A 23,147-nucleotide genomic window follows, 5' to 3' on the forward strand; every position below is an offset into this window, starting at 1 on the left:
GGTGTGCAGGGTTTTTGAGACACTGTTCACGTAACCTTAATAAAAATCACAGTTCCTCGTCCCCATATACATAGATGACATTATGGGTAAAACTTTGAGTGGCTTATTGGCAGATCTGCCCCGAACCCCACTTGTGACTGGAAACGTGCTTTTGGGCAGGTTGTCCAGGTCTGAGGTCAGTGGCTGGCGGCTGGCGGCTGATAACGCTCAGGATTCACACCGGCCTCCCTTCCTCTCCAGCAGATACTCACCTTGGATTTCAAAATTCTTTGTATGCAGACTTTCTGAGCCCAACAAAAGGCGTACAGTTTAAATGTAAAATTCTATGTCTGCATCTTTTGTCGCTATCCGTTGTTACAAAGATAAAGGAGGGTTCTAGCCACCTGCTTGCTGAGAAGCGCCCTGCCCGCATGCTCACGTTTCATTCCTGTCGGCTTAGACCTTGAATGTTTGCTCTCTTCCACACTGAGAGGAGCCAAATGCTTTTTTAAATATTCAGAATTATAACAAACGGGGAAGGATTTGAGCTCAGTGGGAACTAAACCTTCAAAAATGTCATGCTTTCCTTATTCCACGTCAAGGTACTTGAAGTATTCTTACTTAACCCAGCGGGGGAAGAGTGTTTGTATTTTCCCCGTTTCTCCACAAGCTGGAATTTCCTGTTTTTTAAGAATGCTTTCATTGGGGGCATGATGCTTAGTTTTGCTTAGGTGGTTTTCTGTCCTCCCTCCCTCTCCTATGATGAACCTTTGTGAACAACACCGTTTTATAGAAATCTTTATATATTTCCTTGGGAGAAATTCCTAAGAAGTAAATTTTCTCCTGGGAAGTTGTACTGAAACATACTTCCACTGGTGAGGAAATCGTCCCTATCTTAAAATTAACAGAACAACACCCTGAGTCCCTGGGAAGGTTTGGTAATTTCTTTTAAATACCGTTGTTTTCTGCTTTTGTTAACGTGAAATGAGATGCAGAGGAAAGTCTCTTTTGTGTTTAAGGTGTCTCAAGAAGCAGCGAAGTGCATCCCTGCAATGGTGTGTCCTGAGCTGACAGAGCAGATCCGGCGAGAGATCGCTGCCTCTCTCCATCAGAGAAAGGGAGATTTTGCTTGCTATTTTCTAACTGACCTTGTGACATTTACGTTGCCAGCAGGTAACTCCAAATTTCAATGTGAGAAGAAATTTTTTTTTTAATGTGTGGGTGAAATGGTTTCTGTTAGGACGCAGATAACTTAGTTACTATATGTGCATTTTAAATTACTTTACTTGACCACCCTGTTTATACTGGAAGCAACCAGTCCTAGGGCTCCTCGTAAAACTTAAGCTTTGGATCTGGTAGGAAGATAGCAGCTGATAATAACTGACTTCTCTGTGGCCCTTACATGTTTCAAAAAGTCCGTTTTACCCATTTATTTTTCTCTTCCGTTTTATTTTAGGATGTATGCTTTTTTTTTCTTTCTCATGCCTGTCTATTTTAAAATTACATAGGTATTGGTTATTGGTTTTAGGAGATAGGAGTAGAACATGGGCTTTTAATGAGTGGAGTCATTATTTGAATCAGAGATATTGGCATTCTTTTCAAAGTGTCATTATTATCTTCTTCACTCGTTACATTAATTTCTACTGTGTTTGTGAAGTAGCTTTTCATTTTTCCATATTCAGTGACAGGTGGAAGTGTCTTCCGGGATGGATCATTTTGTCATTTGGCATTGAATAAATGGCACCAGACACCAAAAGTTTCTAAAATAAAGCTTCCGTCTTGATTCTGAGTGTTTTGAACTTTTATATAGGCGTGAACACAGGAGCATTTACAAACGGTGGGAGATCATCACTGAGACTCGTAAAATCAGATTTCACTTGAAGTGCACTCTATATATTTAAGCTTACTCTGGTGATGTTTAGAATTTTACTCTGACTTGAAAATAGCTTAAAAAAATTTTTTTAAAGAGTTTTCAAGGGTAATTCTTTTTACTGTTGACTGCTGAACAAACCATAGAGGATTTGAGGAGGATGATAAAACCAGGGATCCGTGTGCCAAAAATTAATGGTTCATTAACTTTTTTGAGGAGACTCTGACGTCTGAAAACCGTAGGCCTGAGCAGAGGTTGAGAGTGTGGGGAGACCAGGGCAGATGGACATTTGTATGTTGTTGTTACTACCATCGTTAACTTGAATATTGGATAGCCCTTTTTTTTTCTTTTATTTCAGTTTTACTGAGGGATGATTGTCATCTAATTGTCAGATATTTAAAAGTGTCCATTGTGATTTCATCTGTGCACACATTGTGAAAGGATTCCCCTCCCCCCATCTAGCTAATTAACACACCCACCATGTCACGTTTATTTATCTGTTTTTGATGAGAACATGTAAGTTCTGTTCTCCTGACAGATTTCAGTTCCACAGCATAGTGCTAAACAGTTACCGTGGTGTTCGCTGGGCCTTCAGCCTTCTTCATTTTATAGCTTGAAGTTTTTGTACCCTTTTATCAGTCTTTATTTTCCTCACTTGCCCCAGCCACTGGCAGCCTTTTTTCTACCCTGTTTGACTTTTTCTTTTTTTAAAGAGTCTACATGGACATGGTACCATGCAGTGTTTGATTTGTCTTTCTCTGTCTGGCTCGGTCCCACTTAGCCGGGTGCCCTTAGGGTCCGTTCATGGTGTTGCAGACAGCAGGGTTTCTTTCTTTCACCTGGCTGAATAACATTCCATTTCACTCACACACACTCACACACACACAACGCGCGCGCACATGCACGCGCCCACCCTCACCTCTAATCATTCATCCATTGATGGACACTGAGGTTGTTTGTGTATTTTGGCTGTTGTGAGTGATGCTGCAGCAAACATGAGTCTCAGTCCTTCTCCGCTACCGTTTTCACTTACACGGGCACATTTCATACATGTGCACGCGCACACACGGGTATGTTTCACACATGTGCATGCACACACACATGCCCCCACGTGGATTGCTGGACCCTCACTTCTTGAGGAACCTGTTTTAAGTGATGGCTGTACGCCAGCTTACATTCCTGCTGGCGATGCACAAGGGCTCCCTTCTTACACCTCCTTGCCAATATTAGTCTTTTTCAGAATAGTTACATGCAATTATCGGTCCAAATATTATTATTTGTATTATTTTTAGATAGTAGTTTTGATAATGAAGTACAGAAAGGAAATATTTTACTTTACATGTACACACACGACAGGTGCATGTGTTTTAAAAGAAGATTCCTACCACCTTCACTGGCAAGGGAGTTATCTTAGAGGAAGTTACTATTAGATGCTCGTATCAATTTTATTAAGTTATGAGACCTAAGAAAAACTCTTAAGTCTGTTTTTCGATTTGTAGATATTGAAGACTTGCCTCCAACAGTCCAAGAAAAAGTATTTGATGAGGTGCTTGATAGAGATGTTCAGAAAGGTAAGTGTGGACTTAATGGGCGTGCTTTAGTTTAACTTCCATGAGCTCTTTGTTTTCACTGTATGGTTGACTTGTTTTATTTTTACTTTAGTTGAAAATGTAAAGTCCTTAAGAGCAGTGTCACCTCATGATGTTAAAATGTTCATTCTGTTGGGGCACCTGGGTGGCTCGATTGGGCGCCCGACTCTTGAATTAGGTTCAGGTCACGATCTCATGGTTCCTGGGTTCAAGTCCCTCACTGGGTTCTGCGCTGACAGTGCAATTGGAGGAGCCTGCTTGGAATTCTCTCCTCCTGCCCCACCCCCACCCCTAGGTAGTCCCCAGCTCATGCTCTTTCTCTCTGAAAATAAACATTTAAAAAATGTTCATTCTGTCAATTACATCAGTAAAACTGGAGAAAAAAAATTATGAATGCTTTTGTATGGCTCTGTGATAGAGGGAATAAATAAAGGTATAAAAGTGTGTAAGCATTGGTTTTCTACTTCCAGTTCTAGAATATTTCTATGTTAAACATTTAAAAAAATTTTTTTTACATTTTTAATTTATTTTTGAGAGACAGAGTATGAACTGGGGAGAGGCAGAGAGAGAAGGAGACACAGAATCTGAAACAGGCTCCAGGCTCTGAGCTAGCTGTCAGCAGAGTCCGACGCAGGGTTTGAACCTACAAACCGTGATATCATGACCTGAGCCGAAGTCAGATGCTTAACCGACTGAGCCACTCAGGAGCCCCTATATTAAACATTTTTAGAAATAAATTGTAAAGAATTGAAAAGTTGAGAAAATTGTAGAGCCACAAGGTGTTTCCACTACTAAAAAGATTTATATTTTAATTGATCAAACTTATTTACATGTTTAATAGTAAATTACACATAAACTTATTAACATCTATAGTATGGGTTCTTTCCTCCAATGATTAATCCTTAATTGCATAGGCATGAAAATGAACATGTTACTTTGAGGTGTTTGGGTGGCTCATTCGTTTATGATCTTGCAGTTCGTGGGTTCAAGCCCCATGTTGGGCTCTGTGCTGACAGTCTGGAGCCTGCTTCGGGTTCTGTGTCTCCCTCTCTCTGCCCCTCCCCCCTCCAAATTAGAGAAAATTAAAAAAAAATTTTTTTTAATTAAAAAAAACGAAAACAAAAAGAAAATGAACTTGTTATTTAAATCCCTTTATATAGAGTTAGAAGAAGAATCTCCAATTATAAACTGGTCTTTGGAATTGGCTACTCGTTTGGATAGTCGACTATATGCGCTTTGGAACCGGACTGCGGGAGACTGCTTACTTGATTCAGTGCTACAAGCTACCTGGGGCATTTATGACAAGGACTCGGTGCTTCGGAAAGCCCTGCATGACAGCCTGCATGACTGTTCACATTGGTAAGCTGGCCTCCCTCCCTGTTTAAAACCAGGTGTGCTCTTGCTGGGTCATTTCCTTACAGTGTCAGGATAGTTTATGCCGGATGTATTTTCTGTGGAAGCTAGGTGGGAACAATTTGACTTCAGACATTGAGACACTGGGGACATTTTGATGGCTTTTACACCCTTTTGCTGAGCATTAACATGGAAGCATTTGAAATGGCAGTAATAGCCCTAAATATTGATAAGGTCTTTGCCTGTTTTTTTAAGTATTATGATTTCATATTTTTGTTTCATACTGAAAAGATTATGTTCACATTGTATTATGAGATTTTTTTCCTCAGGGACATAGTCTTCAGACCACATTTTGAAATCCACAGAAAAGTTAAATATCAGTGCAACAGACCCCAGTGTTTACTTCATCGGATTGCCCAATTGCTCTCAGTTAGCCACATCTCTGTGTGTGTAAGATCTTCCCTTTGCCAGTGAGTTGAAGTCATCACGATGCTTTTTAGCAGTTGGTACTTCAGTGTGCATCTTTGAAGTCCAAGGATATTCTCTTACCCACCAAATTCTCATTACCATATCTAGGGAGATCAGCACTGAGGGGCATCTGCGGGGCTCAGTCAGTGAGGCATCTTGATTTCATCTTAGGTCATGAGCTCACAGTTCTAGAGATTGAACCCTGAGTACGGTGGTGTGGAGCTTGCTTGGAATTCTCTCTCCTTTCTCTCTGCCCCTCCCCCACTTGCGTGCGTTTGTGTGCTCTCTCTCTCAAAATAAATAAACTTAAAAAAAATCAACATGACTCTGTAATCCAACGTATAGTCCGTATCACATCTTCCAGTTGTCTCACAAATGCCCTTTGTGTGTATACAGATTTTCCCTGCTCTCCAAAAGTAGAGCGCTTGTGAAACCTTTTGTAAGCTTTTGAAAGGGTGTAAAGCAGAGATACAGTTACCATTTGTAGAAGTGAAAATCTTCAGATTTCTTTCTGGCTAGCAAAACCAGGTGCTAATGTGAGAGTCTTTTGTAAAAGTGAAGGGGCGCAAAGTGAACTTTTAGGTAGTGAGAGAATCCTCTGTGTGTGTGTGTATGTGTGTATGTATGTACATATGTATGCGTGTACACACACAGTTGTTATTTTTTTAACCTGGCATCCAACCAAGTATACAGCTGGTCTTGAACTGTCAATTCACCCATTGGGGTTATTGTCAGTGGAAATGATGATGGTGTTTGTGACTCATAGTTTGGCCTTATACTTACTTGACTTAAGGTATTTTCTTGGTTCTATATATACAGTATCTCCGTTATCATAAATGAGAAAATTGAGGCCAGAAGAAGCTAAATTAATTAAAATGTGCAGTTTTCCTCTTAGACCTACTCGAATGCTTACAGAGTAATGATAATGGACTTATTCCAGATAACTTCATTACCCTAGTATGTCTTATTTAATTTTTGAGCACTTATTAGTTGTAAATTTTGTTGTCAGTATTTAGGTTTATGTGAAGTCCATTAGAATGTACACTCCATGAAAACAGAGATTTTGTTGTGTTTATTGTGGAAGATCTAGTGCCTCCAGTAGCCTGACACATAGTGAGTATGCAGTAAACAGTATTGAATGAAAGCACTCTAGAATTTGAAATTGAGAGCAGTTGAATAACTTCCTTGAGAGCTAAATTATAAATCAAAGCATAATGCAGTAGAGGACAGATTTGAGGTCACCTGAAAAAAAAAGTAAAAAAGCTCCCTGGCTGCAAACCTAGATGGTAACCTGATTTGATGTATATTATGGACAGGCGTGCCTCAGAGATAACGTGGGTTCAGTTCCAGACCACTGCAGTCGAGTGAACGTCTTAATAAAGTGAGCCAAAGGAATATTCTGGTTTCCTCAGTGCATATAAAAGTGCAGGTTTATATTATCCTATAGTCTGTAGTCAGTGTGCTATAGCAGTAGATCAAAAAGAAAAAAAAAAAAAGGCAGCAGCCCTAACCATCATCTGGGCTTTCGGTGAGTCATAGTCTTTTTGCCGGTGAAGGGTGTTGCGTTGTTGATGGGCTACTGGCTGATCGGAATAGTGGCTGCTGAAGGCCAGGGTGGCCGCGGCAGTCTCTTAAAATAAAATGACAGTGAAGGTTGCTGTATCAACTGACTCTTAATTTCACAAATGATTTCTCTGTAGCGTGATGCTGTTTGACAGCGCTTTACTCACAGTAGAACGTCTTTCACATTGGAGTCTGTCCTCTCTCAGCCTGCCGCTGCTGCCGTGTCGGCCAAGTGTAGGTCGTATTCTCCATTCTCTGCTGTCACTCGAACAGTCTTCATAACATCTTCACCAGGAGGAGATTCCACTGCAGAAAGCCCTTTTGGTGCTCAGCCATGAGAAGCGAGGCCTCCTCTGATCAGACTAGATCACAAGATGGCAGCAGCTCTTTCCCGTCTTTGGGCCCCACTTCCAGTTCTCTGCTCTTTCCACCACATCTACAGTTACTTCCTCCACTCAAATCTTGAACCCCTCAGTCATCCATGAGAGTTGGAATCAGCCCCTTGTAAACTCCTGTTAATGCTGATATTTTGACCTCTTTCCATGAATCAGGAATGTTCTTATTTGCATCCAGAATGCTGAATCCTTTCCAGAAGCTTTTCAGTTTCCTTTGCCCAGATCCATCTGAGGAATGGGTCTATGGTAGCAGTAGCCTTACTTCAGATAATGACTAGAAGCTTGAAATTACTCCTTGATCATGAGCTACAGTAAAACATTAGTCTGGTTGCATCTCTGTCAGAGCTCTTGTGTGACTAGGTGCATTGTCGGTGAGCAGGCATACTTTGAACGGAGTTTTATGAGGGTAGGCGTCAACAGTGAGTTTAAAATACTTAGTATAGTGTAAATGGATGTGCTGTCATCCAGGCTTTGTTGTGGTTTTTATAGAGCAAGCGTATACTTAGCACAATTCTGGAGGGCCCTCGGATTTTTGGAATGGTCAGTGAGCATTGGCTTTGACTTATAGTCACCAGCTGCAGTAGCCCCCTAACAGGAGAGTCAGCCTGTCCTTTGAAGCCAGGCACTGACTTCTCTCTAGTTATACGAGTCCTAGATGGCATCATCTTCCAGTAGAATGCTATTTCATCTACATTGAACACGTGTTTAGTGTAGCTACCTTCATTCATTACTTCAGCTAGGTTCTCCGGAAAACGTGCTGCAGCTTCTGTTTCACTTCCTGATTCACTTTGTACTTTGATGTCTGGAGATAGCCTCTTTCCTTAAACCTCGTGAACCAGCCTCTGCTAGCTTCAAATTTTCTTTGCTTCTTTCCTCACCTCTGAGCCTTCATCGAATTCTGAAGAGCATTCCTTTCTCTGGGAGTGATGTTGATATGCTGGTGAACACATGGGCTATTTTCCAGTCTGTTGTTTACACAGTGACCAAGGAGTGAATTCTGTGCATTAATGTAAAACAGTAGTGTCTTTGTATCCAAAATCTCAGATGGTTTTGAATGTCTTATTATTTTGTTTGAACTTGTAAATCAATAGTAGACATTTGAAATGAAATTGATCTCATCACTAGTGTTGAAAGTTCTGATCAGAACTTGGTGGTGAGTCGAATTATGTGAGGACATGTTAAGTGTGATGTCTGCTGGCAGAACATAGGCATTTTTCATGTGAAAATACATTGCAAACTGGGGGAAAATTGTTCATTTCTAGGTGAATTGCTTAAAGACTACATTAAACGATTGGAACATTAAATGTACTGTTCGTAGAAGGCTAATTTTTTACCGTCTTGCTGTTTTAGGTTTTACACACGTTGGAAAGATTGGGAATCATGGTATTCTCAGAGCTTTGGTTTACATTTCTCCTTGCGAGAAGAACAGTGGCAAGAAGACTGGGCATTCATACTCTCCCTTGCCAGCCAGGTGAGAACGCTGCGAGGCGTGTTGCTCCCCTGAGAAGAGGTGGCCGCGTGCTCTTGAGTCCCTTGATGTGCGCGCAGGAGCCAGTGGGCGGCGGTGTGGTAGGAGCAGGCGCGTACCCGATTCGGCAGTGGGTGCCGTGGTTCCTCGTCGTGGCTGCTGTCTGTCGGCGGGGGGGCCACGGGCAAGGCCTCATGCAGGACAGGGACAGTACCGCGGGCTTCCTCCGTGACGTGATTAGACAGTGTCAAAATGGAAATCGTACTGGGATGATTGTCAGGCTTCCGTACTTTTCCAGATTGCTCTTCTTAGGAAGGCGGCTTTATGCCTGTTTTATCCACCTGCTGGTTCTGGGGCTAAGGATCGCTGAGCTGGCGGCCGGTCCCGCAGGGCAAGGTGCTGTGGCCAGCAGGGGGCGCTGTTTCTAACTAACTTGGGAATGAACTTTTATAACAATGAATCGTTCACAGTTGTTCCTCTCAGGCTCTGGCTTTCATACTAGTTTCTTTCCACAAACACGTTCAGAATACTGAACTGCGGTGTTCAAAAATATGCCCAAGAAACCATTCTGTTTCTTTGCAGAAAGCACTATACTGTATTTGAACCCTGTGAACGCAATACATTCTGTCACAGTGGCTACATCTGCGACGTGTACTTCCTGAAAACATGTCCATCTGCCAGAGGGGAGGTGGACCTGTGTAGTAGTCTTGAATTAGGCATGCATGAAGTAGCAGCTCCTCTTTTTCCTTGGGAAGGACCTTGCGTGGGTGCAGCTCTCCCAGGGACCGTCCCCAGCAGGGACCTTCCCCAGCAGGTGGTCACGGGAGTCAGGCATCCCTCGCTCTCTGGATCTCTTGTTCCTGAGATCAGAATTTGCCCAGATCTGTCAGGTTCTTGAGTTTGGATAGTGAGAGATACCTGTAAACGCACACCTCGCAGATTTCCTTTATGATTTCATTGGAAGGATTTGCAGAATTTTATACTCACTTAGCTTTATAGTATTTTTAAAAAAAAAAAAGGTCGAGCAGACGGACGGGGAGCAGCGCTGTGCTCTCTGCACAGCTGTTTCCTGGGTGGCGGTGAATGTCAAAGAGAAATTACTTTCTTTTATTTTACTCTGCACAGCCTGGAGCAAGCTTGGAACAGACGCACATTTTTGTACTTGCACATATTCTTAGACGACCAATTATAGTTTATGGAGTAAAATATTATAAGAGTTTCCGGGGAGAAACTTTAGGATATACTCGGTTTCAAGGTAAGCTCTTACTCCAGAGTACTCTAGAAGTCTCCTTACTCAGGATGCGCTTCGTGGCCGAGTCCTGACAATCCCGTTGTGCGGGTTTCTTCCCTCCAGGTGTTTATTTGCCTTTGTTGTGGGAACAGAGTTTTTGTTGGAAAAGTCCGATCGCTCTGGGCTATACGAGGGGCCATTTCTCTGCTTTGGTGGCCATGGAAAACGACGGCTATGGCAACCGAGGTGCTGGTGCTAACCTGAACACGGACGACGACGTCACGGTCACGTTCCTGCCTCTGGTGGACAGCGAGAGGAAGTTACTGCACGTGCACTTTCTTTCTGCTCAGGAGGTGAGAGGCTGGCACTCCCCTCAGCCCCTTCTAGTAGTGTCTGTGCAGCCGCCCGGCCTGGATGCCTGTCCCCCGGCCCCTCCGGCGGGTTGTCCCTGAGCTGGGCCAGCGGGAGCTTTGGGTTTGGTCGTAGTGTCACTTTGTGGAGATACAGGTCAGCCAGGCTTCGAAGTTCACCTTTTCTGAGCTGTGGGGCAGGCTGTTATGTGAAGAACCCCCCCCCCCCATGCCCCCCCAGCAAGAAACACTGAGGGGAAAAGTAGAAAGGTGGGCGAGGGGACAAAGGGGGACATAGGCCTCGTGATTTGAATGGGGTGGTAACCAAAGGCATCTGAGGAGGAGGTGCCCCTGCCCTGAGAGCCCCCCTCCCCCCCCCCACCCGCGGGGCGNAAGGGGCTCACTCATCCACGGCCTTTAGAAGCCTTGGCTTTGGCCTTGTAAGCTGGGAAGCCAGCAGCCAGCCCAGCCCGCACAGTAGACGGACACCGGCTGCTCAGTGTCAAGATGAGAAGCTTGGATGTTGGCCAGAGTGGGAAGCCCAGGTCCGAGGGTGTTGCAGATGCAGGGGGTGTGAGGGGGAGACCCAGGCAGGGGTGATGGTGAGGATGTGCAGAAAGAATGCTCTTAGAAAACGCACATTCTTACAAAATTATCTGTCTTTTATTTACTGTACTAGTCATTATTATACCACTTACAATCACAGTAAGAAGAGTTAAATAAATTATATCAGTTATCTATAAATAGACCATGATTTTTATGATTTCATTCTGTAAATATTTTACTAAATAAACTTACCTTGTCATGTATTTGAAGCTGAGACTTTGTTTTTATAGCCTTTTCTTTGCCATGGTAAGTTTATTAGGTTAACATTTGTTTTTTCCCATTCTATCAAACAAAAATATTACTAGATGGTTCTTCCTCTTGAGGTCTTTTTCTGGGAATTTTCCTACTAATGTTTTGTTTTTTGTTTTTTGTTTTATTTTAGAGAGAGGGAGAGAGTGCAAGCAGGGGAGGGGTTGAGAGGGAGGGAGACACAGAATCCAAAGCCGGCTCCGGGCTCTGAGCTGTCAGCACAGAGCCTGACATGGGGCTGGAACTCAGGAACTGTGAGATCATGACTTGAGCCAAAGTCGAAAGCCCAATCGACTGAGCCACTCAGGTGTCCCCCCTCCCCACATTGAGCTTTTTGTTTAACCATAGGAAACTGGGTTTTAATCATGAAATTGACGGGAGGCTGAAACCATGTGAAGAGTTTGTTGCTTGGACCTTCTCATTCGTAATCCTACCAGCTGTGTCTGTGTGTTTCCATTGAGTGTCTCCTAGCAAGTCTCTGACCTGTGATGCTCTCTTCCCTCCTCACGTCCCTCTAAAAGCTAGGTAATGAGGAGCAGCAGGAGAAGCTGCTCCGGGAGTGGCTGGACTGCTGTGTGACCGAGGGCGGCGTGCTGGTGGCCCTGCAGAAGAGCTCTCGGCGGCGGAACCACCCCCTGGTCACGCACATGGTGGAGAAATGGCTTGACCGCTACAGGCAGATCCGGCCTTGTACGTCCCTGTCTGACGGAGAGGAAGATGACGATGATGAGGATGAATGAAAAAACTCTGACAGCAGAAGACCAGGGTTATTGGCTCTGCGGCGCCCGCAGAGCTCGTGTGGTGCGCGCTCCCAGCGGGGTGTGGGGCGCAGAAGGAACCGGATCTGGTGGGACCTGCCCGGAAGGGTTTTCCTCATCACACCCGACAGAGATGACGAATCTGCTGTGTGAGGAGACAGAGAACTTTGTTTGGACTACAGTTTGTAAAAAAAAAAGAAAAAAAAAGAAAAAAAAGAAAAACGAACCCCCCCTAATTTTATTAAGACAGAACTTTTTTCCTTTCAAGTTGTAAATGTGTCTATAACTGTAACGCATGTGGTTGTGTAAGAAGTTGTGTAATAGGACAAGTTGTACCAGCATCTTCATATTATTGAGAAGTTTTTTCAGCACGGGCACCCCCCAAAGCTTATGGCAGATGACTTTGTTCCTTTGAGATCTTCTTTCTCAAGTAGAACCTGGCGTTCTACTTCCACCTTAAAAGACCCACAGCCACACATAAAAATAAAAACAAGCTTTTATTTTATTAATAATTTAGTTCCTGTTGTGCCCAGTAAAACGAAATCAAATCTTTAAGGAACAAACTGCAAGGAAAGAAAGAATTGAGGGAACTTCATACAGACGTCATTCCCTTGTTTTGGAAAGGGTTTGGGTTTCTATTTGTTCGTCTTTTTTAAAAGCTTCTGATATGCCCCCTTTCAGTATTTAGGTATTTATTTGTTTGGAAGAGTGCCCTTAAAATGAGGGTTCTCCCAGAGCCCGCAAGGCAGTGTCCTCGGGGACCGTCGCTCCCCCGATGTGAGGGAGGCGCCTGGGGTACAGGCCCGCTCGGGACTAAATGAATTGTGTGAAATTTGCTCCCTTGATTCAATTGACAATGTTCCGCTCCCAGACTGCCCCGCAGAGGCTCTTCACCAGCCACTCTGCTTGCGGCAGAATGTGTTAGAAAGGCATGCCTTTGCTTCGGCTAACTGGGGGTCGGTTACGTATAAAGAGTTACAAAATGCAGTAAGGTGGTAAATGCATTGTATAACCAATTTCTCAGAGCAGTCTGAGGATTTTTGCATGTTGGTTAATTGTGGCCATTCTTATTTAAAACTATAATCTTAGATAGAAATCTTTTTATAAAAAGTATTACTTGACCACTTCAGGTATATGTTCAGTACTGGGTGAAAGTTGCAGATCTATCTCAGGAGCACAAAGACTTCCTGACAAGCACTTTGTAGACTATGGACGTGGTAAGGAATTTGGAAAGAAGCCCCCTCCCCCCCGCCCCCCCCTCCACATGCTTCCTTCACTTTGGAGAAAAGGCTGTGAAAGAAAGACCTTTCAATACTAGTTTTCTTAGTTCTGTCTAGATGGTGTTTGAAATGAGCACAGCCTCTGACTTGATGCTCGAATACTAAAGACGGAAAACCACCCAGATGTCCTTTTCCTCCTCGGAACAGTCCACTGAAAGACCCTCCCAGGACAAAGGGTTTTTTTTTTTTTTTGCTCTCTGCTAGAACTTGCAGGAAACTTCTGCAAGTTGATTGCGTATAAATGAATTTTGCTGTAATGATGGTAAATGGTACTGTTCTAAGCGGCTATATTATCCTACAGGTTGACTATGGTTTACTTTCATTTTGGTCAGTAATTATTTAGCAGGCTGACTACTTAGCGTAGCAGCTTTACACACTTTTCTCCATACAAAGATAGGAATCTTTCTTTCCAGGGCACAGATCCTATTCTAGTTGCCGGTAAGCAAACTGCCCTCCCAGTTGAAGAAGCCAAAGAAGTGCTTGAGAAAGAAGCATCTAGCTATGGTCTACACAGCAGTCAGTGCTGTCCAGGAACCGTCGGCTCGGTATTGAGCCTGTGTGGGGTGGTCTGCTGAGTGGTTTCCCTGAGGTGCCTCTTTATTTATTTATTTATAATCCGTGACCCTGACCACACCTAGTTTAACAGGTACAGCGTTCTTCCCCGTGGGAAAGGTAGAGGATTGCATTTCCTCGGCTCCAGACAGGGAGGGATGGGGCTCTAAATGGGTTTCATAGCAGATTGGCTGGAAAAGGCTGTGTGTCCAGCTCTTGAACGATTAAACAGCCATAGCTGTGTCCCAAGAGGAGTGTGCGGTCCTCTCTCAAAGATCAAGGTCTCGGTGGACTCCGGACAGGAGTGCCAGAGCTGTATGGACTTAACTTTGGTGTTTTTTTGTTTTGTTTTGTTTTTGTAGGGAGACTACAGTGTGGTGTTTTCTGTTCTGATTAAACAAAACCTAGGCGCACTACAGACTTGAAACCTGCCTTTTTGTGGTTTCCGACTCTAGGCTCACTGTGGCCCAGACTTGGTCTGTGTTAAGGCCGCGCTGCCGTGTCGAGGCCGGTGGGTGTCTCGTTTCCGAGCACGTGTCTTGCCCTCCTTGCCGACATCCTGGTCAGGACGAGGGTGTTCAGCTCCCATTCGGGTTCCTGAGGGACGGGTCAGTAACCACGTGCTCCACGTCTGTCAACAGGAAGCTGTTGTAATGGGATTTTTCTGGGAGGGCTGGGATGGGACCCCCCGCCTTCACAGGAGCGAGGGAGGAGGTCGATGCCTTGAAGACACCCTTTTCTTACCGGGAAGGGAGCGAAAGGGAGTTTGGTTCCTGGAATCGGACTCCATTGGTTGCCTAGTACTTGCAGATACCACTAGTGCAAAGGGGTTTAATGCTATTTAAGAGGGACGATCCTTTAAACCACCTTGAAGTTCTTAACGTACGGAAATGGCTGATGTTAATTATTTTGCAACATTTCTTTGTAAATATCATTTAAAAGAATTTTGAGATCCACTTCCCTTCCTGCATTAATGCTTGAGCCAGGTAATTTTGCGTTTGGGTAAATTAAAATCAAAACACTCTAACTTGACCAATTTTGTTTCTTCAATCGATTTAGTTGTAACCCACTGCTGCATCTAAAGGATGGCGTGATCTGCCAGCGACGGGCTTATTAACGTGAGGTTTTCGACGGGTGGTGGTCAGCATTCGCGAGTCTGGGTTATGGAATAGGTAGGTAGGAAGCTGTTCATCCCTGAACCCTGCCTGAAGTAACAGGAGTTGGAAACTGGCTGATCGAAAACGTACTTGCCTTTAAAACATCTCAATTAGACAGCTTTTCCATGGGTGAGATGTACTTGAATTTCAGAACTTAACAAATTTTTATTACTTTTTATTGAAAACTGCACTGAACGCTATATGTCCACCTTTACAATAAACAAATACAGGAACGGTGACTCACACGAAAACAAAACAGTTCTGATAGCCATTATTTTTCTGTTTGGGACAGTTTTAAAGGTTTTTTTTTTTTTTTGTCACAAAAACAGGAATGTACCTATACAAAGGCTCAAAATAGGCCATCTTTTAAACAAAAAGGCGATGATTCACAAAAGACTATGAATATAACATGTAACTAGTTGATACAAATCTAATAGGATTTGTTAAAATCAGTCACATCTAATAACACACCTGAAGTGTTCTTGTATAAAATATCACGTGAAGAAAAGAAGACTTTATCAAGGTCTAAAAAAGTGGGTTTGTTCATAGACAATCTGACAAGTTACCATAAAAAGTGTTTCCTGAGACATAAGGAAATGCAACATTATTTTTCTTGAACTCTTTTAGCTCAAGACTTTCCACTCAATAAAATAGCTGAGGATCTGAAACTGAGAAAATATATTTGAGTACAAACAGCTTGTGAAACTTAATACTTTTTTTTTCTTTTTTCTTTTTTTCTTTTCTTTGCATCATCAGAGGGTAGTACTGACTTCACAACCAACTCGCCTGCTCAGTTTGCGGTTCAGGTGGGAGAGGCTTCTGTACAGGAGGCTGTACGGGTCCTCGATCCTGCGCCCCGTTTTGTAGTAACTGGGTCTTCCTACACGCGAGAGAGGTTACCAGCCCCCACGGACCGAAGGGACTCGAGTCACAGGAGGGGGGGTTTCCTCTCAGCATTTTTTATTTTCACGTTCGGAACTTCAGATGCAACATTGGAGAGCAAGGCGTTGAGGGCCTGCTGTGCCCGAGGGGCTGATAAAGGAAACAGATCTATTTATTCTTTGTGATTTGATGCACAGATGAAGAACGTAACACACAATAACAGAAGTTGGTCGTTAACAAATCACGTCCTAGTCTCTCGGCGCTTCCGTAAGCAGACGCCAGCTCCTGCTTCCCCGCGTCCCGGCGTCTAGCTCGCTTCTAACACTGCAACGTCAGCGATGCGCGGGTCCGGAATCGGTTAAAAAGACGGTCGGATTCCTTTTCCTTAGTTCATCTATTTGTCACTGTCTCTTGGTCCCAGGTTTATCTGAATGGTGACCGTTGGTCATTCTCTGCTATTGCTCATTGGGGTGCTCTCTATTGTCCCCGTGTTTTGTAGGCTGGTTGGGGGAGGGAGCTTGGGAAGGGTGCGCCACGGTGGGGAGGTTGTGGGTCACGGGGATGCCGCCGGGGAGGATCCCTTCCATGGCCGTGGGAAGTCCTCCGGGAGCCACGCCCACGATGCCCGGTGGGTATCTGAGGAGGACACAGAAAGGGCCAGTAAGTCCGGGGCTGGAAGCTGCCGAGCTCTCGGCTCTGCCTGCTTCGGGGTGTTTATTGAGGAGTCACCCTTTACCCCCAACGCGAGGAGACCTCTACGTGAAAAATCTAAAACACGGACGTTTACTTCACGATAAAGTCTGTGTAGTTACATCAAAACACTGAGCCAGAAGTTTTGGAAGCTTCCTTTCGTACAACAGGAGAAGCTCATCCCGCCTCTGGGAAATGTTTTGTACCGAAAAAGACCTATTGATGCTTTCAGTGATTTCCCAACAGGCAGGACGAAGTCCTCTTTGATAGTGTGGCCTTCCAGGCGGGCCAGCTCCGCTCTCGTGGCCAGAGACGGGACAGGACGCGGCAGTGGCAGGAGAGGGGAGCTGGCGAAGGGCTCATCTGATGCTGCAGGCACACAAGTCGCCGTGTGTGCAAGGACATGTGGCATTAAGTCGCCTACAGAACATACGGTTCTCAGGCAAATGTGAGTCCGTGTAGGTAAACACGCCCAGGATGAAACGTACTTAGGAGGCAGGTGCTCCACGCCTCCCCAACCCCCCAGCCTGTCACAGCTGTTCACCGCTCACAAATCCAGGACTCGGGAACAGGATCCCGTGAGCGACAGCCCCTCGAACAGAAGGGACCAAGGGGCCACGCGGTCTTGGTCCAAAGGAATCATTACACCGTGGCCTCGAAAGAGCAACAGTGCGGAGCGGTGTCAGGTATGGATACAGAAGCCACGAGACTGTGAAGAAAACTGACTTCCCCGAGTCCCTGCCTGCACGTGTGGGACCCACTGCCCGAGTCCCCGGCCCCAGTGGCTAGCGCGGGCGGGAGGCAACAGCCAGAGCCACTTGCGGGTGTAGGTGCGAGGTGCTGGGGGAGGGCGGGTCTCTCGCGCACATCCCACGACGCACGGGACAGGGGCCCGGGATGGGGAACGGTGGGGGACGGGCAAGACAAAACTCCCTTCTGCTAAGAAGCGGGCCCAGCGGTCCTCCCGTGAGCCCAGCACGGCGGGGAAAGAACCAGGGGAAGGGCCACCGGTCACAAGGGCTGTGGCTCGTGTCCCCGGGGCAGACCCCCCTGCACTGCCACGCCCTCTCGTCACCAAGACCCGAGGTACTCTGGGCACTCCCCCCAGTCTGGCTTCCGGCCAGAAGATTCAAATTGGAAAACGGTCGCCAGCCACATGCCCTTTCACTTGGAAATCGTTCCGTTAACTCTCCACCTTGAAGCCCTTGGAAAGCAGGGGGGGTTCCTGCTCCCCTTTGTAAATAGGAACCCCGACTGTAGGATGTACCCCAAGAGCTGTGTCTGCTGCACAGAAACTGGGCATGGGAAGAACTGCGGACTGCAGACGCCACTCCCTCTCCGCCCATCTCCCCGCTGCCATCCCGCTCCTCACCTGTATGTGGCGCCATTGAGCTCCGGATGGATGGCTTGCTGATCTATTACTGACCAGGGAGCTGTTGTGACAAAGAATTCCTTGTTCACACAGTTTCTTAAGCTTTCGGGGATGCGACCTGGAACAGGACGATTAAAATGAATCCTACGTGTTTTTCAAGCAATGAGTTAAACATTCTACTCAGGAGCTGCCACTGGGAAGAACCCCCAGCAGTGGTTGAGCGGACGGCAGTCTAACTGTTAAGTCTCTTACTCTATGATAAGAGGGCTGACCCTTCGATTCTCGGAGACTGTGCCACGTTCCCGGGCCCCGGCGCCGAGCTCCTCACCCCCGCCCTCGGCCGGAGCACAAAGGGGCTTGGGCTTCCCCCGCAGTTCGCACGCTTACTGCTGACCCACCGGAAAGGGAATCTGTTTGGTCTGAAATTTAGTCCAGGGTCTGAATGAACTGCATACATCTCGTAATTGCATCCGATGATCTCTAAACTCTTCCTGCCTGTAGCAAGCCTCCGCGTCACCCCTCCTGCGCGTGTGTCAGTGGTGCCGGGGGCACCTGAACCGCGGGGCTCCCGCCAGGCACTGGCTGCAAGGGGCGCAGAGTGGGGGGCTCACCTGTGATCGCCCGGCGGATCTCGGTGGCGGCTGCCTCCCGCATCTCTAGTGAGGCTTGCTCACTATACCAAGCTGTGTGGGGCGTACAAATGAGATTCGGTGCATCTTTCAAGGGACCCTGAGCAAAGCTAGATAAACGTACACAAACACAGCAAATGAGAAAACTTGGATATCAACCCCTATCCTATTTGTCAAAAGGGAGCTACGGGCTCTTTGACTTGGGGAGAGGAACGTTTGGTAGTATGTTTCCTGGAGGCTGGGGGTTTAAGGACATCTCAAGACTTTCATAGTGAGTGTCAGGGGCTCCCAACGGAGAACCAGCTGGGCAGGACCGGCCAGCCCAGGGGACAGATGAAGCCTGGTCCTCCGCGGGCCAACACCCCATTCTCCTTCCTTCCAGACGCGTTCTGCCTCCCCCGCCCCCCCACTCTCCGTGGGCCCCCGGCCCTCCCATGCTCGCTGCCAAGTACAGCACGGCCCTCAGAGCAGAGGCTGGCGACGGTCTCTCGTTTCCAGTTTCCTACCCAGGAGCCACTTCGCTGGGAAGTGCCTCAAGTTCACGGTGGGGGCGGGGGCACCCAGGGGTAGAAATGGGCCCGGGGAGCTTGGGAAACACGCGTGCCAGCAGCCCGCCAGGCTCACCTGAAAGGCTCCGATTCATGCACATCGAGGGCTGCCCCCCGTATCCTGCCTTCCTTGAGGGCTTGCGCTAAGGCCTTCTCGTCCACCAGCCCGCCGCGGGCCGCGTTCACTAGGAAAGCTCCTTGCCTCATCTGGGGGAGGAGGGAAGAGCCATTAGAGGCCACCACGCCCGAAGGCAGCTGAGCTGCGGTTTCGAGAAGCCGGCCACAGACGGGAACGAGTTCTGTCCGTCTGGCTACTTAACGTGTGCGCGGCAGCGGGGAGGGAGACGGTGGGGGCTGTCGGCGACGGCGGGGGCCCGGACGGCGGGCAGGAAGGTTGGAGTTGTGCCCTGGGCCCCCCCCTGCCGCTTCTTGGAGACCAAACCTGATTAAGGCAGGTCCCTGTGGGGTAGCTCCCGTCTGTCCCAGCTCGACCTGACCCATCTCACAGAGGAAGGGCCTCACCCGGCTTCTCATTCACGTCTTAGGGAATGGTCTTCCTTCTTGCCAGTGTGTCCATGGACTGTTTCCCATCCCCCCCTTTGGTTCTGATGGAGGTTTCCAGGGGCTGGGGGTGGGGGGGGAATCTAGGTCCCGTTACCTGCTTTATAGTAAAGTCATTGATGAGGTGGTGGTTATGTTCGTTGAGATTACAGTGCAAGGAGACACAGTCGCTCTGATATAGTAAGTCCTGTAGGGTGTAGACCCTCTGCACGCCCAGGGACCGCTCGATCCCATCCTGCAAGTAGGGGTCATAAAATAGGACGCTGAATCCGAAGGCCTTGGCTCGAACAGCAACCGCCTGCCCCGTGCGACCTGTGCAGAGAGAAAGAGTCCCAGTGAGCGAGTCCCTGGCGCCTCCTGCCACTGCTCAGCGCTCCCGACGCCAGGCCCTGCGAAGCCCCGGCGTCGGCACTTGCCGTCTCCACCAGGTGGCTGGAGCGTGAGGGGCAGCCGCTGGAGCCGTGCGCCCAAGGCTCGGGGACACCATAGGCCTGCACTTCTCAGCCTCGCAGGGCTGCGGGGGGCCGGGCTTCCTGGGGGAGGACAGGGCTTGTTGCTTGTGTTGGGTATTTTTTTTTAAGCTTCCTATTACGTACATTTCCAAACCCAGAAAGTGTTCTAGTGAACTCCACGTACCCCAGCCATCATCAATATCCTCCAGTCACAAATCCCCCCTCCCCTGTGTCTGTGTGCAGAGCAGGCTTCCTGACCCGAGCTTGCGTTCTCTAGTAGCTGAGGGCAGGAGCCGGGAACATTCTCTCGCCAATGAGCACTGGGTTTGCTCCTGGCAGCGACGAAGTGATCAAAACGAACCACAGGACGGCGACCTGGACACAAACTGGCGAGAGGGGCCGCCCTGATGGGAGGTGGGAGGCACGTCCCTGTCGGGCTAATTCTCGGTTGTCCCAAGCCGCCCTGACGGGGAGGCCCCTTGCCCCTCTCTAGAATCACACACCACCTACCCGGACTCGGAGGCCTCCCTGACTCCCACGTGGCCGTCGTTTGCACAAACCCACCGAACCCCATGGGCGGCCAGCGAGTTTCAGCCTGAAAACTGGTTTGAGTGTGGCCCGAAGGGGCTCAGTCAGGAAGCGTGCACAGCCCATCGCTATCCAAAACCACTGCTCGACTGTGCAGGGGAGGGAGGAGGAGACAGGGGAAGGTGTCTCTTCCCAAACAAGGACGGCCACGTGAGGCCGACTTGGACCTGGCGGTGGGCTGTCACCGGCTCCCGCTGAGCGACAGACAACTGCCTGGTCTGGAGGCAGCGGTTTAATGAGGTTCTGCAGGGCAGCTGCAGGGTGACTGGCGGGCATCCCCCGCCCCCCCATGTCCCCACTTGGATGAGTGAACCAGGAACTACAGCAGAGGCAGGTGACATTAGGTGACACACTGGAAGGAGGCGTGGCAGTGGCCTACAAGACCCTCTCATGCACCTGAAATACGGAACAAATGATCCCAGCACAGGGCCGCCAGGAGCTCACCCCAACACAGTGAGGCCCCCCACCCCTCCCCCACCCGCCCTCCTTCCAGACCTGNCAGATTTCACCAGGGGCGCCGCTGCCTGTATGACCTCATGGCGCCTCTGCTTTTCATGCCTTCCCTGACCCTCACCGCATCCTGGGCTACGATCTAAGCCGTGGGTGTTCTTAAGTTTCTGCAAGACCGGATGACTTCATTCTGTGACCGCCCTGGTCAAAACTGAGCCCTGCAGGGGGAGCCAGGGCCTTTGCCTTCAAAAAGCATGTTCGTATTGTTGTCACGGGCTGGCTTTCCTTTCCAATTTTGTGCAAGTTCTCGCCGTGGCTGTGCGCCCCACGCTCCAGGCTCTGCCGTGGGGTCTCAGCCGAGCCTCAGGCAGGTGAGGGCTTCCGGCCGGACGGGGAAGCAGCCAAGGCCATCAGGCCGCCTACCCCCCGGGCCCCCTCCCCTCCCCTCCCCAAGCTACAGTTCTGGAAGGTGGCAAGGAGATGTTACAGTCAGACTGCGCAGGGGCTGTGAGGTGCTGATCAGTCTGGGGCACATGGGGCTCAAACCACAGGGCTCGATATACTGAAAGGGTCTTCAGAGGAAGGACGGCACAGGGCTCCGCCCAAGAAACGACCCCAGGAAGGGCACGCAGCCCTGGCTGCTCCCATGGGGCTGGGCCGCTGCAGGGGTGAAGAATGTGCAATGGGGGCGCCTGGAGGGCTCAGTGGTTAAGCCTCTGACTCTTGATTTTGGCTCAGGTCATGGATCTCATGGTTCCTGCGTTTGAGCTCCATGTCGGGCTCCGTGCAGACAGTGTGGAGCCTGCTTGGGATTCTCTCTTCCCCTCTCTGCCTTGCCCCCACTTGCACGTGTCTCTCTCTCTCAAAATAAATATAGAAAAAATAAAAATAAAAAAGCATGCCCGATGGCGGAGCCACGGGAGGCCTCCGGCCACCAGCAGAGGGCGCTGCGGCCCTCACATGTGCATCCGCTACAGTCTCTTGCAGGGAAGTACACAGGACTCCTCGGTAAATAGTTTCAGAAGATCACCCCTAACCAGGGTCTTAGACCCCGGGAGTTAGAAAGATGGGAATTCCCTGGAGAAACCCAGCTCCTTCTGCCTTGTTCAAGCTGGCACCCGGGCCGTCCCAGCAGCCCTGACCCTTGGTCTTCTGGAAACAGAGCCCTGAGCTCTGTGACAGCTTGGGGAGCCCTCTGGAAGGCAGGCCCAGCACTTACTACCCACCCCGTGTATCACTCCCCTCCCGGTGCACAGACTGGGGCACTGAGGCAGGGAGGTGGGTTAATCTCAATCGTGGACTGGCTGCGTGGTGGGGAGGAGACTCAGCAGTCAGAAGCAAGCCCCGCCCCCGCCCCCCGCTCACGTGCTGTGTGGGGCCCACCCGAGCCCCTGTGTTATTACCTACACCTCGTCATCAGGACCTGAGCCCGTGCCGCCGACAGCATCACCAAGCTGCCTCTTGTCACAGCCCGCCTTGTCCTTGATAACCCGCCCCCAATATTCCCAGGGCCGCCAGCTGTCGCCACAAGACCTCTTCCTGCCCCCAACCCCAGGTGAGCCTGCTAAGCCGGTGACCTGACCATGCCACCGCCTGGCTCAAGATCCTTCTGCGACTCCCCACTGACACCAGGGCCTGGTGCACAGGGGGCCTCGGCTCGGCCTCCGGCCCACAGTGGAGCCCTGAGCCTGCTCATTTCTGCACAGCCCACCTCCATCGGCCCCTTCGGTCTCGCCCCCCTGGCCTCGGGCTCCCCCGGCTCCCAGGGGACCGGCCGTTCCCGGACTACACCTTCCCCGCGGGGTCCCCGCGCTGGCAGCGGTGGGCCGGGGGCAGGGCCGGGCGGCCGCACGTACCGAAGCCGATGAGGCCCAGCGTCTCCCCGCGGATGCGCGCTGCTCCCGAGGCGACCTCCCGGATCTGCTCGACGCTCTGGACCCGCGTGCCCTCCCGCAGCGCCTGGTACAGCCACGTGTTCCTCCGGTACAGGTTGAGGATGTGGCAGATGGTGGAGTCGGCCGTCTCTTCCACTGCCGCCGACGGGATGTTGCACACGGCGATCCCTGGGGAGGACAGGCCGGGCGGGGAGGGGGGGCAGCCGGGCCAC

The 23,147-nt window shown here is 48.8% G+C and overlaps 2 protein-coding genes across 5 annotated transcripts in view; one reads left to right on the forward strand and one right to left on the reverse strand.

Moving 5' to 3' along the window:
- ZRANB1 (zinc finger RANBP2-type containing 1) overlaps positions 1-14,743 on the forward strand; it is a 43,137-nt gene extending 28,394 nt beyond the window's left edge. For 2 of the 3 annotated variants that reach the window (XM_077762953.1, XM_077762955.1), the window contains 7 exons: positions 999-1,152; positions 3,349-3,420; positions 4,599-4,797; positions 8,568-8,688; positions 9,811-9,940; positions 10,040-10,269; positions 11,643-14,743. In XM_077762953.1, coding sequence (XP_077619079.1) covers positions 999-1,152; positions 3,349-3,420; positions 4,599-4,797; positions 8,568-8,688; positions 9,811-9,940; positions 10,040-10,269; positions 11,643-11,861 — 1,125 coding nt within the window. In that variant the 3' untranslated portion in view covers positions 11,862-14,743. The remainder of the gene's footprint in view (positions 1-998; positions 1,153-3,348; positions 3,421-4,598; positions 4,798-8,567; positions 8,689-9,810; positions 9,941-10,039; positions 10,270-11,642) is intronic. The other variant, XM_077762954.1, reaches the window with a different exon arrangement.
- Positions 14,744-15,022: 279 nt separating this feature from the next.
- Positions 15,023-23,147, reverse strand: part of CTBP2 (C-terminal binding protein 2) — a 105,233-nt gene continuing 97,108 nt past the window's right edge. For both annotated transcript variants that reach the window (XM_077762952.1, XM_077762951.1), the window contains 6 exons: positions 22,897-23,103; positions 19,648-19,862; positions 19,066-19,196; positions 18,424-18,551; positions 17,813-17,930; positions 15,023-16,386 (listed from right to left, as the gene is read on the reverse strand). In XM_077762952.1, coding sequence (XP_077619078.1) covers positions 16,206-16,386; positions 17,813-17,930; positions 18,424-18,551; positions 19,066-19,196; positions 19,648-19,862; positions 22,897-23,103 — 980 coding nt within the window. In that variant the 3' untranslated portion in view covers positions 15,023-16,205. The remainder of the gene's footprint in view (positions 16,387-17,812; positions 17,931-18,423; positions 18,552-19,065; positions 19,197-19,647; positions 19,863-22,896; positions 23,104-23,147) is intronic.

Source organism: Crocuta crocuta, unplaced genomic scaffold (assembly GCF_008692635.1).
Source record: "Crocuta crocuta isolate KB4526 unplaced genomic scaffold, BGI_CrCroc_1.0 scaffold466, whole genome shotgun sequence".
Lineage (NCBI taxonomy): Eukaryota > Metazoa > Chordata > Mammalia > Carnivora > Hyaenidae > Crocuta > Crocuta crocuta.